Raw genomic sequence first — 18265 nt, 5'->3', positions numbered from 1 at the left:
GCAGTGATAGTACCGAGCACCAATCATAAATACAAATACAGACACAGCCTCGAAAAACGTTCTTTTCATATCCGTACGACCTATTGCAATACATCGCAAATAAAAATAGGCCCTGAAGCTCTTCCAAAGACCTATTCGTGTGTGTGTGTGTGGATTTGTTCTTCTCGCCTTGGTGAGCCCATGGAACGAACAATCCAGAATCCAACGCCATGCGCAGAGTCTATAATAGTACAGTAACGAAGGTGTGCTCAATCCAAGTACAATTAATGCCGCCTTCCCCTTGCCAATTTAGCAATCCTAAGAGGTCCTACTGTTTCTTTCCTTTGACTAGATTTGAACCTTCACCACGATCCCTTTCATCTTCATCGTCGTCATCGTCATCATCTTCGTCGTCATCACTGAACTTGTCACCGTCTTCCCCGACGGCAAATATCGTCTCACCGTCGAAAGAATCCCGCGGCGTCTCCGCCTTGGCAGGGGCTTTATTTTGTGTAGGCTGCGACGTCGTAGAAGTGGCGTTTGCTCCCGGTGTTGAACGTGTGTTTGTGATCTTGGTGCCAATGTTGGCTTCCTCGTCTTCATCTGAATCATCAGGCGCGCCCACATCAGCGAACTCGAAACCTCCATCCTCGTCCTGAGCGATCTCATCGCTCATCGCGAATCTTCTGTTGTTCGCCGTAGGCCTCCACACATACGCGACCCAGGCTACATCGGCGAAGTAGACCAAGTTGAGCCATCCGTCAAGAATGAACCACCGCGATTTCCAGTGAAAAGGAACGTAATCCGGGTCGGAGGCCGAGGCAAATGAGAAGGAGTTGAAAAAGAAGAAGCCGAAGATAACAAGAATACTGATCAGGATGCACCACCAGAGCTTCTTGTACATGGCTTCTTTCACGGTCTGTTTGCGCTCGCGTAGATCCTTAAGGGTGGCGTTGAGCGAACTGAGCGTCCACACATAGAAGCCAGTCAAAGTACCCGCCAACGGGAGTACGATGAGGAGAACAAGAGGCCCTAGGAGCTTCAGTTAGCATCTATGGGTTCTGGACTATTAGAAGAATCTTACCAGCCGTATCCGGTGACACTAGAAGACTAGTAACGGCGTAAACCAAGCCAAAAATGAAATGGGCAATGGCCAACCACCGAACATGCACCATCGTCTTGCCCAGGGAAGGCTTCACAACTCCGTAACCCATACACACGATGAGGAGTAAAAAGAAAGAAAACGAGTTACGGAAAGCGTTCAAGACGGCCACCACAATTAGGAGAACCTTAGCTCCTACATTAGAGCCGTTTCTATTCAGGTAATCTATGCCAAGTTAGTCACACCCAACCAGCTTAACCCTCTTAGAGATTCAATAAAGAGCTCACCATAGAAACCCCAAGTCATCAACATTTCAACGACTAGGAAGACGAGAATAGCAGTGATGTAATTTTGAACGGGCACTACGAACATGTTAGCTTCAGAACAAAGGGGGAGGCTTGCGACAACTCACAGATATCGTATCTGTGCTGATAGTATAGGAAACCCCAAAACCTAAAGGCCATTAGCGAGGAACTTGGTTCGTAATGATCCCGGAACATACACTACGACTACCGCATAGAGGATAGTGATTCCGCCGTAGAAGGGAAGCTTGGGGATCTGGGTTGCAGGAAGTTCGCCATAGGCCTCTCGGAACTCTGCGACGCCCATGAACTCATTCGTATTTCCAAATCCATAGGCGGCAATGCAGTAGTAACCCGTCTTCTTGATTTCATAGTGGATCGGATGCGAAGAGTTCAAATGTATAGCTTCGGTTAAAATGAAGTTTTCGGATTTCTCAGTCGCATTAGGCGACAAAATCCATTTACCTATATCCGTGTCCTTGCAAAAGCCTGCCTTAATACTCTCTTCGTCGCAGATTAACACTTTCTAGTTTTCTTATCAGCCTTGTTTCTAGCAACACACATGGAGAATCGTACCGGGGACATATCATCATCAGGGTTCGAGGGGACGCCGATCAAATCTTCGTCTTTCCATTCAAATATAACCAAGCTAACGACAGGGTCGTTATCGCCCTCGACGGTCTGATTCGGGAACGTAGTAAGGATAAACGGTTCTACCGGACCTCCCCAGTCGCTTTTGCTATACATGCCTATTTCATTATGGTTAACAAGGCTCGGCCGGACAGCTGGTATCAACGGAGCATACCGGCGCATTTTTGGCGATTCTCATCGGTATTGTCCTAGCGAAAAAGTATTAGCGATAACTAGATTATAAGTAGCAGCGACTGATTAATCGTATCATACTATCTGCACTTCCAATGCCTGAGCTGTCCATAGGGACAAGCCCAGAAGAATTAACGGGGAAAACCAGCTCTTCATCTTTGTATCGTTGACTAGTGTAGTCGCCGCGCGAGGCAGCCTCGGGCGAGAGAATCTGTCGTCGCTATTCCGAAGGCTAAGTAAGTGTAACTACGATACACGACTCACGACACACATCAAACACAAACTCGAATCGGAATCGCGGGTCGGACTAGAATAAGTTGAAGTCCCCTTGAAGCATCGGGGAGACGCTGAAAAGAAAGAGTAGACGTAATTAAAAAAGATATCTCTAGGTTAGCTCCCTAAGTAATGTATGTTTGGCTTAGATACGCAGATACGCTAACTATTACGTTTATTAGAAACATTGAAATGGAACTATTGCGCAGCCTGTCCACCTAAAGCCAGCTAAATTGTTAGGCGCATACGTGTAAGGCAATTTTTGAAACGGAATACCGGCAACTTAAAATAGGTGCACTAGACTAGGTACCTGTTACATAAATATATGTAACTAACAGGGATATAGATAAGATAAGAAATAACTTCGATCGGTTTGTCGGTTAGCTTCGAAGCCGCCAAGTCAATTCCAGTTTGTATTTTTGTATTTATTTATTTATCTTTGCCGTCACATTACGAGTATGAGCCATGGGGAAAGGTACGGATAAGCTATATATCACACACTCCGAGTGGTCATCTTCAGACGCCTACTCGGCAAATACGGGTTCGCGAACCGGTTCTAATGGCGCATCCTTCAAACGATTACCCTTCAACTTTTGCGCCGCCAGTCTCCAGCCTTTCAAGAATCCCGTCTGTACCCCCGATGGAACCATATTTGACGTCGAGGTTATCTCAAAATGGCTCGAGAGTCACGATACCAATCCCGTGAACGGCGAACCATTAGCGGCACGCGACCTTATCAAGCTTAACTTCGCGCGCAATGGAGACGTTGACTCCAAGGGTGCAGACGGACTGGGTGGCGACGGGAAGGGGGATTTCATCGACCCGGTCACCTTCAAGGTGCTCACCGACAATACCCACGTTGTCGCGATTCGACACGGAACCTACGCAAACGTTTTCGCTTGGGAGACGGTTGAGAGGATGAACATCAAAGCGAAGATGTGGCGAGATCTTGTCGACGACGTAGAGTTTAGTCGCTCGGACATTATCACGCTCCAAGATCCTCAGAATGCCGCTAGCAGAGATTTAAGCCAATTTCAGCATTTAAAAAATGGCGGAGATGCGCTCTTGACCAAGGAGCAGGAAGAGGAGAGAAAAGAAGGCAACGTCAATATCAGCGCCTTGGGTAGGGTAGGTGACAAGGTTTTGAGAGCGAAAGAGGCCGTTGAGAAGGCAAGGAAGGAACGTGAAGCTGGGGGCGACATCAACCGTTCCAAAGCAGTCACAAAAGCTCCAGGAAGCAATAATGCTCGACCATCCATGATACAGGATAAGAAGCAAAACTATAATTCTGCAGCATATACGACGGGTAAAGCCGCAGCCAGTTTCACAAGTACAGGATTGACACCCGAAACCAGTGGCGAACGGGCCACGCTGACCGATGAGGAGTACATGTTAAAACCAAAGAGGGTAAAGATAAAAGGCTACGCACGGATTGAGACGAATCTAGGCGATTTAAACATCGAGCTACAAACCGAATATGCCCCGAAGGCAGTGTGGAATTTTATTCGATTGTCGCAAAAAGGATACTACAGAGGCGTCTCCTTCCATCGAAACATTAAAAACTTCATGATTCAAGGGGGTGATCCGTCAGGCACCGGACGGGGAGGTACTAGCATATGGGGCAAGAATTTCCAGGACGAATTCGAAGGTCCGCTAACGCACGATTCTCGAGGCGTTCTTAGTATGGCTAATAAAGGAAAAAATACAAACTCGAGCCAGTTCTTCATCACATACCGCCCAGTCAAGCATCTAGATAGAAAACACACCATCTTCGGAAAAGTTGTGGGCGGCTTGGATATCCTGAGCAAGATGGAGGCGGTACCTACGGATGGTTCGGATCGCCCCCTGAATAAGATATTCATCAAGGATGTCGTTGTCTACCTCGACCCATTCGACGAGTTCCTAAGGCAGAAAGCCGAGCGCGACAAGCTCGCAGAGACCCAAGCAGAGATTCAGCGGACAGGAGGTACCGAAGACGACCAGCTAACGTGGACGGGAAAGCGGGTAAGACGGGATGGCACGGTTGAGCAGGGCGGGGGTGGCGGTACCGTAGGCAAGTACCTCCAGGCCGCGATAAAGCAGCAGGGCAACGAGGACGAGATTATCGAGGAGGACGTCGATACGTGGGAGGAGCCGGTGAAGAAAAAGGCTAAGGTTGGTGGGTTTGGAAATTTTGACAATTGGTAAAACGGATTGCATTGCGTGGCGTTGGGTGATACCCAGAGTCTGTAGAATATTATCTAGATTGGGCTCTAATAAGAACTTTTGATGAGTTTATGTGGTTGTTGTAGTTATAGCTATTGTAAAGAGTAATTCGTAGTAGTTACTCATAATATTGTTGTCTCTTTCTAAGATTCGTGATTAACTACATGATTTGAAAAGCCTGGCCATATGAAGACCTTGTAGTTTATTTAATTCTTAAGAAAAATGTAAGCCCTTTGGCTGAGGCATAAACTCTACGGTGGTGATAGGTAAAGAAATATCAAAGAGAGCAATTTTACACGGTCCATAAATACAAAAATGGTGGACTATTCGGAGAGAAGAAATGTCCGAGCTTACAACCTCCAAAAAGAAGACAATGACACAGTCCTAGGCAACAGTTTCAAGTTTCATCGCGGCCCCCTTTTTACAATAATCCACGGCATGTCAACAGAAAAGCAGACTGCCTCATCTAGGCCGCCGCGGGTGCTCTCGTGCGTGTTGTGCCAGCAGCGCAAAGTCAAGTGCGACAAGATATTTCCATGCGCGAACTGTGTTCGGCTTCGCGCTCAATGCGTACCGGCTACGCTTGCGCCGCCTCGTCGCAAAAGCCGACGTTTTCCTAAGCGGGAACTTATGAATCGCCTTCACCATTATGAGAATCTGCTCCGGGAGAATAACATACCGTTCGAGTCCTTATACGGCGAGGAGAGTAAAGCCTCTAGTCCTCAGACTCCGCAAGATGCGTCCTCAAAAGGAACAGCGTCGAGAGATGACGCGGGAGCGGGAGTCAAGCCGAAATTATCATATAGACCCAAGTATGTTCTTTCAAAACGAGTTGAGCCCGAGAGGTTATTAATTAATTTTATCGCAGGGATATCTGGCGGGCTATGAGTCAGAAGGTACGATTCAAATTCACCAGTAGGCAAGGTATATTTATGCTAATAATCGAAAGAAAGGCCTCAGATTCCGAAGGTGATGATATCGATGAGAGCGACGACAATGACAGCGACTCCTCCTTCAAAAAAGATGTTCTACGTCAGCCCATGATCACCAAAGTATGGGATCGTATATACGAGAGCGCAGATAACAGTCACCTTCTATTTGCCGCGCCCCAAACAAGTGATGATCTTTCTACTATGCACCCAGAGCATATACAAATCTTCCGACTCTGGCAGATATACCTGGAAAATGTCGATCCCTTGCTGAAAATCACACACACTCCTACTCTGCAAGCACGCATTATAAACGCCACGAGCCATATCGGTACTATTGATCCTGCAATGGAAGCTCTCATCTTTAGTATTTATTGCGTGTCTATATTCAGTCTCACCAACGATGAGTGTCTTACCTTCTTTATGGCGTCGAAGGATGATCTTCTAGCGCGGTATCAGTTGGGATGCCGGCAAGCCCTGCAGAACTGTAGGTTTTTACAGACTACTGACCGAGATTGCTTAACAGCATTATATCTCTATCTGGTATGCCCTCCTTTCCAATTACATGTCATCTCTATCATTTAGTATCATTCCTAACGCGTTATAGATCTCTGTAAGACCTAAAGTAGACCCTCGGTCCCTATCCTCGATGCTCAGCGTCGCTGTTCGTATCGCACATGGTATGGGGATTCACGACGAGACCACCTGTGCTAAGTTCACAGCTTTGGAAGCTGAGATGCGCCGAAGACTATGGTGGTCGTTGATAATCTTCGACAACCGGATCAGCGAGCTTTGCGACTACAAGTCTGCGTCACTGGCTCCTACCTGGGACTGCAAGACTCCCCTGAATGTGTATGACTCTGAAATCCGACTGGAGATGAAGACCCCCCTGGCGATCCACGAGACGCCCACCGAGGCTATTTTCACCGTCGTGCGTAGCGAGCTGGCCGATTTCGTCCGCCATAGTTCCTTTCACCTCATGTTTACCAATCCATCTCTAAGTACTCTTGCCAAGAATGTCCGGCAAGGCTCCGCCTCGGAAGGCGATGAGCTGGATGCCCTGGAAAACACGATAGAAGACAAGTACCTTGCCTTCTGCGATCTAGATAACCCGCTTCACTTTATGACGGTCTGGACCGCGCGAGGTTACCTTGCAAAAATCCGTATCCTGGACTATTACTCGAAACACCTAACGTCGACAGCGCAGCTGACAGAGCTGCAACGCAATACTACGATCTCCTCGGCCCTAAGAATGCTCGAGTGCGATACGAAGCTCATTACTTCCCCTCTAGTTAAGGGGTACCGTTGGCTAATTAGCTACCACTTCCCGCTGCCAGCGTATATCCACCTTCTTCAAGGGCTGAAGAAGCAGCCCAGCGACGATAAGGCCGAAAAGGCTTGGGAGGTAATGGGTGATAATTACAAAGCCCGCTTTATGAATGCGGAAGTCAATGAAGCCTTCTTCCATGTGTTCTCGCGACTTGTCCTCCGGGCATGGGAGGCGCTCGAAGCACTATCGAGACAGGAGGGTAAACCCCTGGTTCCGCCGCTGATCGTGTCGGATATTCTGGACAAAATACTACAGAGGAAGTTAAATCATCCCCAAGGCGACGAGTTGGAACAATTGGGCGGGGTTACGGGTGCCAATAACGCCAACTTATTTCAAACGTCTGCACCCACGAACTTTAGTAGTGGTTACGACCCGTCATACGGCACGAGAGAACAGGACTTCTCTCCTGCTACGGGACTCTGGGATAGTCCTAATATACCAGCCCAGGCTACGATGGACGTCATGGATTTTGAAGATATTGATTGGACGACCATGGGCTGGAACCCTATGTGATTACACCTCTATCAGTATGGTAAACCATAAGGGCTCCACTGTCTCCATACATATTCCACAAGTAGTTGCCAGGGGATTTTGTATGAGAAAATACCCTGGCTTCTACTTGCTGATCCTCTATGTATTGATCTCGAATTTGAAGATGTCAGGCCTCGCACAAGCCACTGAAATGGGTTACTACGTATTTTGTCATATAAATTTGCCTGCGAGTTACGCGTGGGACTTGGATGGGGCAGTGGAGGCCCCTATGGTTTACCATACTGACGGAGGTGTATGTGGCTCTGGAACTGTAAATTAATTGTAAAATCAGAAGAATCTACACTAGATCAATACATTTCAAATCCACTCCACGTTCCCTGAATATATCTGGTTCTACATACAAATCTGCACGGGGATTGCCTTGTAGTCGTCTGCGGAAGTCTTCGAGGTCTACGGGTAGTGATTTTAAACGTGGGTCCTCGTAGAATATCTCGCCCGAAGAGATATCTCTAAAAGCCGTAGCGTAGTTGTCAACCCTTTCGTCATAGCATTCGATTATCCGAATGTTGTCGGGGAGAGGTCCGAGAAGAGCTTCGCCATACATTAAGCCAGGCACAAAACACCTACCAATTACCTTGAATTTGTTATTGCCTTGTGGGCGTAGCAATAACGAATGCGAGCAACCAAGTAGAATATAGACCTCATCACCAGGCTGTGCTAATGCCGGAGTAACCCCCATATAACCACCTGTACACTGAATGGATCGGCGTCCACTTGTTAAGCAATGAACTACCGAAAGGAAATTGCTAACACCCAAGGACTGCACGAAGTCCTCGTTGTTGACATCGTTGAAGTCACAATTAGACATGATGAACTCCACAAGTTGTTTCGCCTCTTCGAAGTCCGGTAAACTAAAATCGGGTGGATCTGAGCTATTGGCAAATCGATCGTGAGCAAGTAGCCTAGTGTAGTATTCAGTTGTGTGCTGCTGCTCCAGGTCTACCTTTAACAGCAAGGTTCGTATCTGCTCGAGCATCGTCTTTTTGGAGCGTGACATTTGCGGCAACTGATGATATACTGAGACAGCGCAGCTGGAGACACCCATAACTCTCAGTACGCCAGGTTGCGGAAATTTATACCAGGCTACAAGCGGCGACAGGTATAATTTGAAGACGAGCATATTAGGTCTGGAGTCTAGTTTTGACCAGTCAGGAACCCAGCTCGGGCACGTACCGCCTTGAAGCTGACAGCGGTGTAGTATGTTTAAGGACTCGTAGCGTTTAATCCAGCTTCCTACGACAGTCGTGTAAAGTTTATCGTAAGGTTGAGTGTAGTCCGGCGATGGGATCAATGCCTTGTCGTGGGCGTTTAACAAAGCCGAGATGGCATAGAGTCGGTCTCGTGGGTCTAGGCACTGTGTACTATTATAATCAGAGTCTAAGCCTATTAAGTTGCCTAGTTTTTTCTGAAAAATAAATCCTTGTAGAGCATATATTCGGGTTTCGCATTGACCAGAGAAGTCTGACTGCGGGATGGGTTTCATGAAATTACACCCTAAACCTCGTCGAAAACTTGTCCACTTGACTTGCTTGAGGCCGCACATAATAACTGCTTCCGGACTTGCCAAATAAATTTCTTGTCTGATCCATAGCCTGTCGAACCACTGTCGCGATAGTAAGTGGTAAATCGAGTAAATATCTTCGTCTTGGAAAGGGAGTGCGATGTTGCGGTTGCTGATTCCCGAATCAGTGCAACCCATCGCAGGTCTTATTGTCTGCATGACAAAATCAACTTCAACCTGCGATCCAATATAGTCCATTAGATACATAGCACGGTTGCTATCGTTTGCTTCTGGTCCAAGCCAAGCAACCACCTGACGAGCAAGCCGGAAGATCTCTCCCATCATTGCGACTTGAGGGCCTTTTTCGAGTTCATCCGTTTGGTTAATACAGAGTGCGTCGATCCACACAACCCGGGGCGTCTTATCATCACGCAGATGTCTCAGGGCTATATCTAAACTGCGCGTAACCCCGAGTTTCTCGAATTTCATTTGAACAGTATCCCGTAATCTATTGGTTGTAGTGGCATCAACCCTACTAACGTGGATTGACGTACGGCCTTTCTTCGAGCCCCATACATATGAGAGAGCCTCATACGGCAATATATTATTAGGAAACTTTGAGGTGTGAAATGAAATGGCAATCTTATCGTTGAACTTCCCCGGATGAATAGTTGCCAGTCTGATATAGTGTTGTCCCGGAAGGGGATCGTAACGGTAGCGCCCCATGATGAAAGGCTGATTATGCTATGAATGAAAATATTGATGCTTATAAACTTATAGTCTGGTCTAGGCGACGATATGGAAAGAAGAATCTTGATCTAATTACGTGGTCCGAAGAGAGGAGATGTAGACGAGGTAATCTCAAGATAGATACGGAGAGAAGAACGGATAGAAATTCATCTTGGGTGAGGGGGCCTCGCGACGTTTTGTCCAGAGGTCACTACTACCCAAGCATGAATAATCTCGGAATTAATCACTCAATCAGGTATTATGCGACCTACCATAGGGTCGTATAGAGCTCAATCCAACCTAACTAATAATTGAAATCGCGCCGTAGGGAAATCCCACTCAATTTATTACGAAGTATATACAGTTTAGGAAGCCTATAGCGCCAAAAAACAAGAGAGTCCGTACTCTCAGAAGAGCGAATCCAACAGTAGCCTTGAGGTACCTATCTCAGCGCAGAGACTGAAGTTCATTTGGTTAGCAGCCTTGTGATGGTCAGTAGCCTTGTGAGAATGAGGTTATACAATCCCACTTTTATATATTATATTTGAGGCGTATGATTGGTTGCTAGCGAGGGATTCTTGATAGGAAATGTTGTGTAACCTCAAAATGGGATCAATTCTAGTATATAATAAACTAGAGGTTACACCCCGGGCAACACAAAAGCCTAAGGTTTACACCGAACCATGTTTCTATACTATTTTTATTTTTATTATATATTAGCAACCTTACCCCTATTAAACTGGAGGGCACCCCTACAATAGCCTGTACTTACTGCTATTACACGGCTGGACAACACTCTCAGCACCCTCGAGACCTAAGTAATAAAGAAGCCTTAAACATATGCATAACTATGCAGACTTACTCCTTTCATATTCACTGCTTTCTATAAGGCAAGAAAATTATCTACAAGGTAGCAAGGCATGTGTCCTAAATAGGAAAATTTTGCTCGCATTCAACACAACATCTTAAGGTAAATAAATAAACCTTAGGCATATAATAATACATTAGTAAGTGATCAAGTAAATATATTAAGGCTATGATTCTTGGAGCAGGTCTTTTTTAAGGCAAGGCTTTCTGAGAGAAATCAAGATGCGAGAGCAGTACGTATGTGGATTAGGTATGTAGGGTTGTCTAATTACTAAGGTACATATGACTTGTCCTTCTTTTTTAACGCCTCAGAAGGACGTCAAAAAAGGTGGCGCACCTACCAGGATAATACCTAGGTACCTATGTTGTTAGTAGAGGTGCGCCAGCTTTTCAGCTTTTTACGCCTTTCTGCGCCTTACAACTACACCAACACTATGGGGCGTTGGGATATACTTATTCCTATTGCTACCTCATAGATATAATTAACGCTTCAGGTATTCGTTATCGTTAGCGGTGAGCATACGCTAGCACAAGCTTGGCAAGGCTTGATGAGGCTTAGTCGCTTAGTTTTATTTGTAATCCGTACGACCCAATGGAAATTGTACCTGAGATCAAGGATCTATTTCGTTCTCGCTTTCGTCAAAACCAAACCGAGATGGGGTATATTCAATGCGAGTCCTCACGAACTGGGTCTTCAGCTGAGTCCGCTGGACGAAGATATATAAGTAAACAATAGATAGGTAAGTTTTGCTAAAAAATCAGCATCTCAACTCACAATAATCCTCGTGCCTCATCTACAACTTATTCCTATACTTTTCCTATACTTTTCCTATACTTATCCGTACCTATACATAAACTTCCTCACTATTCAAGATGGCCCTAACTGAGCGGGATAACATCTCTATCGCTGAAATTGTTATTTACGTACCAGCACTCTTCATCGCAATATGGCTATCCATACGCCACGGTTTTGGTCGTAACTCGGGATGGCTCTATTTGATTATCTTCTCGTTAGCTCGCATCATCGGAGCAGCAATGCAGCTGGCCACTATACCGGATCCTACCAACCTTAGCCTTCTCGTCGGAGCAGCAACTTTACAAAATATTGGCCTATCGCCTCTAATTATGGTCCAACTGGCCCTAATTGGACGAGCTGCTGGAAGTATCCGAAAGTCGACAACATGTTTCGTGACCGAGAAACGAGTCCGCCTCATCCAGCTTCTTGTTCTTGTAGGCTTGATCCTAGGCTCAGTCGGTGGCAGCCAATCCGGACAGAGCCTTGCCGACACAGGGAAATACACCGTCTCGAGTCTCTCGCAGGCTGGTACGGGCCTGATGATCGCCGCGTACGCCTTGCTGGCCTTTTCGACTGCTCTCGTCGCAATGCAAATATCACATATGGAACCGGGAGAGAAGCGATTAGTTTTGGCCGTAGGCGTTTCTCTCCCCTTTATTCTCGTTCGACTAGCCTATTCGGCAGAATCCCTGTATGGGCACAATCCGGCCTTTAACCAAGTGACGGGCGACGTCAACATTCAGCTTGGAATGTCTGTCATCATGGAGATGGTTGTTGTCGCCATTGTGGAGAGCATTGGAATGACTTTGAATAAGATCACAAAAATTGCAGCTCAGCAGACGAAAACCGACTACGAAATGGTATCACAGTAAAAATACGGGCGTTGGCATCTTTTTGAATGTATATATAAAAATACAATATAGACGTAGACATATATATCATTCCATAGTATTCTATTCAAATATATCAACATAATGATAATGACGAGGAAGAACATTGGGTATACAAATGTGCTGTACTTTCGTACCATTCAAACTTTAAATAAGCTTTAGTGAGATTCTGGTCCCCTAATTGCAAGGGTTTCCACCGTCTCGGGGCTTGCCAAGGCCCTGAGCCGTCACGCTACCGCTACCGTAGTGGACCTATGTAGTACGTCGAAGAGGGGCAACTAAAAGCAATAAGGCGGGCAGCCGCGGGGTACTTCACAACGTCAGAAATTTTACAAATCCCTAAGTCAAGCTTTATCTTTAAATTAAATTACCTCTCAAGGAGTTTTGTCTTTAGCTGACTGGAAAATATGCCGGTAAGGACTTGGGAAACGAAACTAAGCGGACAGAATAATATTAATAAAATGCGACTAGTTAATCATAGTCACCGGTCTCCCTACGTCCGGTAAAACCACGCGCGCGAAACAGCTGCACAGCTACCTCTCCGAGCGCATAGGGGACTCATCTGCACCCGCCACGGCTAAATATCGACTGCACTTGATCTCGGATCAGACACTATCCATTTCGCGCTCCGTGTACGATCTATCAGCGACGCCGGCGCATACACGATCCGCCAATGCGTCCGAGAAGGATGCTCGCGCCGCCATCTACGGTGCCACGAAGCGCGTGCTAAGCGATCGAGATATCGTCATTCTCGACGGACTCAACTACATCAAGGGCTGGCGATATCAACTATTCTGCGAGGCCAAGGCTGTGCGCACACCCAGCTGCGTCCTACAAATTGGCTGTACGAGGGAGAAGGCTAAGGAGGTCAACGAGGAAAGATTGCGGCGGCGGCACGAAGACGCTGACGGCGCGAAGGATAAAGAGGAGAAGGGCAACGAAGAGCAAGAAGAGGAAGAGGGTCCTTACGAGCCGGAAAACTGGGAGAATCTCGTGTTCCGTTATGAGGAACCGAATCCTATGACGAGGTGGGACAGCCCGTTATTCACGCTTATCTGGGAAGACGGCGAGGAGCAGACGAAACAGGTTTTTGATAGCTTGTGGGATGCCATTGCGGGTGAAGCGCGGAAACTGGTACGGCCTAACCAGGCAACCGTGCAGCGGACCAGGGAGACGGGCGGAGATTACTTATACGTTCTCGACCGGGAGACGCAAGAAATCGTCAAGAGAATACTGGACCAGCAAAGCGATGATGGCGGGGACGAGATAAAGATCTCCCGGAGTAGCGGCAACGAAGGCGAGGAGTTAGTTGTGGAACTACCAGCTGGGAAGAAAGTAGGCCTGCCTCAGTTGCAGCGGTTACGAAGGGCGTACATGGGCTTGCATAGAGGTGGTATTGGCCTCGAGGGAGTTGGAAATTTAGGACCGGAGAGGATACGAGAGACCTTTGTGAGATATCTCAACGATGCTTTTGAAAAAGATGGTTGATATATCTCTTGTTGATGCTTGTTTCTCCTGTATACACATATATTGATACCCCTGGCGTTATTTACAGTATTAAATGCAACATCAAAAGAACCTAGTTATATATTTACACTAACAAATTCGTGATAATGATTATCGAGGTTGAAAAGCCTGTGTGTTTATATTCCAACCTGTAAAGCGTAGTCAACCTACCTCGTGGGTTATTCATGAGCTTGAAGGGTTAAAGACTAACTATGTCATAATCGATACTTAAATAATTCGTCTATTGTGATATAATGCAGCATAATCCTTGCATATACCGCATTGTAAGCTCAATCTCACTATTTGGTGGCTATACTTGTATGTCAGACACGAAAACATTGCTTCATCTAGTGCTTAATGAAGATATTTAGAAGTGCAAAGGATATATATCGTTAGCGGGCTCGGGTTATGGATGAACTAATCAAGAAAGCAATCCAAGAAAATGAGGCTACGAGGAAACCCTTGAGCGCTGTTCCGTGGAAACCCGATCAGCCGTATGCACAGCCCTTTTTCACATATGACCGCTCTAAACAAGCATGGACATCAGCGGAGCCCAAGCCGGTGCAGCAAGGGGGCGGTGGAAATGGAATTAATCGGCTGAGGCTGTACAGCTGGAACATCGATTTCATGCTGCCGTTCGCGAAAGCGAGGATGAACGCCGCGCTAGACCATCTCGACGATCTAACGAGCAAATTACCATCCTCAACCGCCGCGGTCATCTTCTTGCAGGAGTGCATCGAAGAGGACCTCGATACGATCGGCGAAAAGGAATGGGTAAGGGAGAAATTCAACGTGACGGATGTCGACGGCAGCAACTGGCAAGCCCACTACGGCACCACCACACTAGTCGACCGACGACTGGCTATCACGTCCTGCTTCCGCGTGCACTACGAGAAGACGCGTATGGACCGCGACGCCCTAGTCGTAGATATATCGCTGCTAAACAACAGCACGCCCAAGACCCTCCGGCTATGCAACTCGCACCTCGAGTCGCTAGCGCTAGAGCCGCCGCTGCGCCCGGCGCAAGTCCGAGTCCTGGCGACGCACATGCGCGCGCCGGGTGTGCACGGCGCGCTCGCGGCGGGGGACTTCAATGCCGTACAGCCGTTTGACCGGGGGCTGCACGCGGACAACGGGCTGCGGGACGCGTATCTCGAGGTGGGGGGGCGGGAGGACAGCGAGGCGGGGTACACGTGGGGACAGCAGGCGGCGACGAGCATGCGGGAGCGGTTCGGGTGCTCGCGCATGGACAAGGTGTATTTCACGGGGGGGTTGAAGGTGTGTGGTTTCGAGAGGTTTGGGGCGGATGTGCAGGTGAGTGGTGAGAGGGAGAGGGAGAGGAGGGAGATTGAGGAGTTGGGGTTTGAGAAGCCGTGGATTACGGACCATTTGGGTGTTGTGGCGGAGTTTGAGGTTGTTGATTGAGGATTGAAATAAGTAAGTATGTACCTAAAGTAAGTATAGGAATTGAATGATTGCTCTGTTAAAATTGAGATATCTTTTTGTTGGTAGTTATAGGGGATTGAGGGATCTTGGAAGAATCTTTCTACTTCATATTTCACTCTGGCTCTATGTATGCTCTTACATGAAATATAGGGGCTATGGGTTATACGCTTAGTCTTAGGATCTCATCAAATAAGTGGTTAATCTTGCATAAGAAAGAATTTATAACCGCGTTTCTTGTAAGAATTAATCATAGTTAGACTATATCTCCTGAGTAGAGGCTCAAGATATATTGGGTATCTAAGTGCCCTATGTGCTACTTCTGCATTGAACGTAATCTATCTAGGCTTTCAGCCTATAATAAACTAATAGACCTATCTCATTCGTGTCTAGGTTCCTATTTCGTCGTGAACCTCTCACTCATTGCAGCTTAGACCGGGTATCCGACCACAACTTATCCACGATCTGGAACACCGCCGTAACATCGCGCATGACGGCACTATCGACCTGTCCGCCGAGTCGCTGCTGTATCTTATCCGGATGCCACCGGACGCGTTCCTCTTTCAGTTTTGCCAAGAACTCCGTTTCGCCAACGTCCTCAGGGTCGATACCCATGACGAAAAAGTCCCTTACAGCATCCGCACCCACGTCCTCGCGCCGTCCACTCCGCACCGGCCACGCCATATGCTCCGGCGTCCCATCCCACTCCTTCCACGCCTGCGCATACTCCTCCCAGCGCTCTTTCCAGCCCTTTCTCCTACGCCTCTCCTCGCCCCTACGCAAGCTCCGCTCCATCTCGCGCGTAAGCCTCCTAGCCTCATCCTCTTCCCGGTCTCGCTGTTTCCGGCGCTCCTCGCGGCGCGCCCGTTCCTCTAGCAGACCCTGGTGCGTCTTCTCCCACATCTTCTGCCGCACGTACGCCGCGTACTCGTCGTCGTCCATCCGTTCTAATTCCCCGTCTGGCCCGGACCGCGCCTGGGGGTAGATGTGGATCGGTTGTCCGTATACGCCTTCCCAGTACGCTGCGCCTTCGTCGTCTGCCATTGCGTCAAAGAGAGATTCTCGGAACGCGGCTTCGGAACCGAGAGGGGGTGGCTCGAAGGGGTTGGGAGGCGTGGGTGAGCGTGAGCGTCGCCGCTTGTGTTTATGGTGGTGATGGTGGTGACGATGTCTGTGTCTGTGGCGATGACGGTGTGGTTCGGCTTCGTCTTCACGTTCGTAGTCATCATCGCGGTCGCGGTCGCGGTCTCGGGAGGAGTGCCGATGGAGCCGCGAGCGCTTCGATTTAAAGCGGAATCTGCTTGTCTTCTTCCTGTCCCTCAATTCCGTAGCTTCGAATTCTTCCTGCTCTAGATTCGGCTGCGGCTCCGGAGGTGGGGCCTCAGCCGGAGGTGTATTGCCATTTTCTATCTTGGGTGAAGCTGAACGGCGATCTGGGTTTATTGAGGATAGTATGTGTCGCCTTTTCGGCGACGCTGCCTCTGTGGTCATCTTGTAGACATAGCGCGTAGTTATCCCCTTTAGTATATAGGGAAGCTCCGAAATACTAGACTCGGTATGATGAAGAGGGCATAGTTATGATGAAAGTGGGTAGGTTTAGAAAACGTACCTCATAGGCACATGTAAACGGTCCATCAGATTTACATAAGCTTAACCTTATCTTATCGGATCCTTTTAAAGCTTGAAAGCGACGGATTGCCCCACATAACCTCAACTTGTGCTGAAACAATTTCTATTATTAAAGTCCTACAACCTAGATTTCAATGCTAGTATTTATTTATATGAACAATAACATGGTCATAGATTTCATATTAGGTAAACTTACGATATGGATGCGATAAGTCTATAGTACTATGTCTATTATAGCAGTATATTGATCCGCCACCTCGTACTTGGGTATCATAATCCGTCTTACTACTACTCCTATCCTCATTCAAAGAATCCACCTTCGCTTTCATTGTCGCTCAAATTCAGAGCTTTAGATATTTTACGTCTCTCGGCCCTATTCTTGCCTATTTGGGCACCCATAGGATTAGACGCATCTGAGCTCTTTGTCCTAGAACGATTGGCTTTTGCTGGGGCAGAGTCCTTCAAAGATTCATTGTGTGTTTTGCCTTTCGCATCTGTCTCTAGTTTGCGTTCCCTGATTTCGATTAATGCTTGGGTCCCTATCTCTGCTGCCTTTTCTATAACCTCCCATAACGGTGGCCGTTCGCTATGTAGAGCCTGTGCTGCCGTACTTGCATCCTCCGCCTTCTCCCCGACTGGGTACAGGCTAATGTAACGCTCCCTGTAAGGGAAAAATCGGGTGTAGATACTGTCGACTTCTGCTTTATGAAGGTCTGCTTTTAACTTCTCAATCTCTTTGGGATCTTCGGCCGTCGTTAGTTGAGTTTTGATTCGTTTCGCGAGCCGGTCCGCTTTCTTTCTCTCTATTTGTATTGTTAGAATACTGTTTACCAATTCCTATTGTATAGAAAAGTAGTCCTACCAAAGAAGCGAACCATGTGGTATTTTGCAATCATCGTCTTCCTCTTTTTTTCATCCACAGCCTCGGCGATTTTCTGTTGGTGATGGGCAAGCTCCCTCTCTAAATCATTCTTGACGTTTGCAGGCATATTCTGGCCTATCTTGAAGCGTCTTTCAATCGTTCGCACTCGTTTCTTAAGCCAATTTATGTTATCTGGCTTTATCTTGTTCTTTTTCGGCTTTTTATTATTGAACTTCGGCGCATGGCTTCCTGGAATGCGCTCGTGAGGGCCATCTTGCGAGTCGGCCCTGAACTCAGAAAATTTCCTCTTGGAGCTCATCGTGTGTGCAACGTATTATTTTTAACGGTAGTCGCTAAGTTTTTTGGGAATCAGGTCAAGAGAGTGCCGCTATTGAGGAATTGAAACGACGGAAAATAAACTTTCGAAGTTTATCGGTTAACTACATAAGGTAGATTTAAGATAAGATACGTACCTAAAAATACTCAGGTACATGCATAAGGTACAGGGTCCTGTCCCCGCCTTCTTTAGCTGCATCTAAACTTGAACT

At 47.3% G+C, this 18265-nt stretch overlaps 9 protein-coding genes across 9 annotated transcripts; 5 read left to right on the top strand and 4 right to left on the bottom strand.

Moving 5' to 3' along the window:
• Nucleotides 1–307: 307 nt before the first annotated feature.
• Nucleotides 308–2361, bottom strand: F5Y00DRAFT_259264 (lung seven transmembrane receptor-domain-containing protein; the record flags this gene model as incomplete). The annotated part of the gene is made up of 8 exons (XM_048010843.1): nucleotides 308–1011; nucleotides 1064–1306; nucleotides 1369–1443; nucleotides 1494–1534; nucleotides 1584–1909; nucleotides 1960–2132; nucleotides 2189–2222; nucleotides 2287–2361. 8 exons carry the CDS (start codon nucleotides 2359–2361, stop codon nucleotides 308–310), a joined length of 1671 nt encoding a protein of 556 aa, XP_047867703.1.
• Nucleotides 2362–2921: 560 nt separating this feature from the next.
• On the top strand, nucleotides 2922–4932 carry F5Y00DRAFT_229232 (uncharacterized protein). The gene has a single exon (XM_048006741.1). The coding sequence runs from the start codon at nucleotides 2944–2946 to the stop codon at nucleotides 4663–4665; it is 1722 nt and encodes a 573-aa protein (XP_047867702.1). The 5' UTR covers nucleotides 2922–2943; the 3' UTR covers nucleotides 4666–4932.
• Nucleotides 4933–5015: 83 nt separating this feature from the next.
• On the top strand, nucleotides 5016–7743 carry F5Y00DRAFT_229231 (uncharacterized protein). Its single transcript, XM_048006740.1, has 4 exons — nucleotides 5016–5495; nucleotides 5552–5579; nucleotides 5637–6155; nucleotides 6220–7743. The coding sequence occupies exons 1-4, from the start codon at nucleotides 5122–5124 to the stop codon at nucleotides 7453–7455; spliced, it is 2157 nt and encodes a 718-aa protein (XP_047867701.1). The 5' UTR covers nucleotides 5016–5121; the 3' UTR covers nucleotides 7456–7743.
• Nucleotides 7744–7771: 28 nt separating this feature from the next.
• On the bottom strand, nucleotides 7772–9721 carry F5Y00DRAFT_274652 (HET-domain-containing protein; the record flags this gene model as incomplete). The annotated part of the gene is made up of 1 exon (XM_048013398.1): nucleotides 7772–9721. The coding sequence occupies one exon, from the start codon at nucleotides 9719–9721 to the stop codon at nucleotides 7772–7774; it is 1950 nt and encodes a 649-aa protein (XP_047867700.1).
• A 1422-nt stretch (nucleotides 9722–11143) lies between these two features.
• On the top strand, nucleotides 11144–12358 carry F5Y00DRAFT_229228 (uncharacterized protein). Its single transcript, XM_048006739.1, has one exon. The coding sequence runs from the start codon at nucleotides 11465–11467 to the stop codon at nucleotides 12257–12259; it is 795 nt and encodes a 264-aa protein (XP_047867699.1). The 5' UTR covers nucleotides 11144–11464; the 3' UTR covers nucleotides 12260–12358.
• A 219-nt stretch (nucleotides 12359–12577) lies between these two features.
• On the top strand, nucleotides 12578–13887 carry F5Y00DRAFT_229226 (chromatin associated protein KTI12). Its single transcript, XM_048006738.1, has 2 exons — nucleotides 12578–12690; nucleotides 12749–13887. The coding sequence occupies exons 1-2, from the start codon at nucleotides 12685–12687 to the stop codon at nucleotides 13763–13765; spliced, it is 1023 nt and encodes a 340-aa protein (XP_047867698.1). The 5' UTR covers nucleotides 12578–12684; the 3' UTR covers nucleotides 13766–13887.
• Nucleotides 13888–14066: 179 nt separating this feature from the next.
• On the top strand, nucleotides 14067–15436 carry F5Y00DRAFT_274648 (Endonuclease/exonuclease/phosphatase). Its single transcript, XM_048013397.1, has one exon. The coding sequence runs from the start codon at nucleotides 14192–14194 to the stop codon at nucleotides 15206–15208; it is 1017 nt and encodes a 338-aa protein (XP_047867697.1). The 5' UTR covers nucleotides 14067–14191; the 3' UTR covers nucleotides 15209–15436.
• Nucleotides 15437–15442: 6 nt separating this feature from the next.
• On the bottom strand, nucleotides 15443–16846 carry F5Y00DRAFT_229223 (uncharacterized protein). Its single transcript, XM_048006737.1, has one exon. The coding sequence runs from the start codon at nucleotides 16715–16717 to the stop codon at nucleotides 15647–15649; it is 1071 nt and encodes a 356-aa protein (XP_047867696.1). The 5' UTR covers nucleotides 16718–16846; the 3' UTR covers nucleotides 15443–15646.
• Nucleotides 16847–16978: 132 nt separating this feature from the next.
• F5Y00DRAFT_217008 (uncharacterized protein) lies at nucleotides 16979–18137 on the bottom strand. The gene is made up of 2 exons (XM_048005587.1): nucleotides 17718–18137; nucleotides 16979–17658 (listed from the first exon to the last, which is right to left on the bottom strand). Exons 1-2 carry the CDS (start codon nucleotides 18034–18036, stop codon nucleotides 17156–17158), a joined length of 822 nt encoding a protein of 273 aa, XP_047867695.1. The 5' UTR covers nucleotides 18037–18137; the 3' UTR covers nucleotides 16979–17155.
• Nucleotides 18138–18265: the final 128 nt, after the last annotated feature.

Source organism: Daldinia vernicosa, assembly GCF_022497035.1.
Source record: "Daldinia vernicosa strain CBS 139.73 unplaced genomic scaffold F5Y00scaffold_9, whole genome shotgun sequence".
NCBI classification, from domain to species: Eukaryota; Fungi; Ascomycota; class Sordariomycetes; order Xylariales; family Hypoxylaceae; genus Daldinia; species Daldinia vernicosa.
Note: the sequence above shows the minus strand (reverse complement) of the source record. Positions and strands in the feature narration are given on the sequence as shown.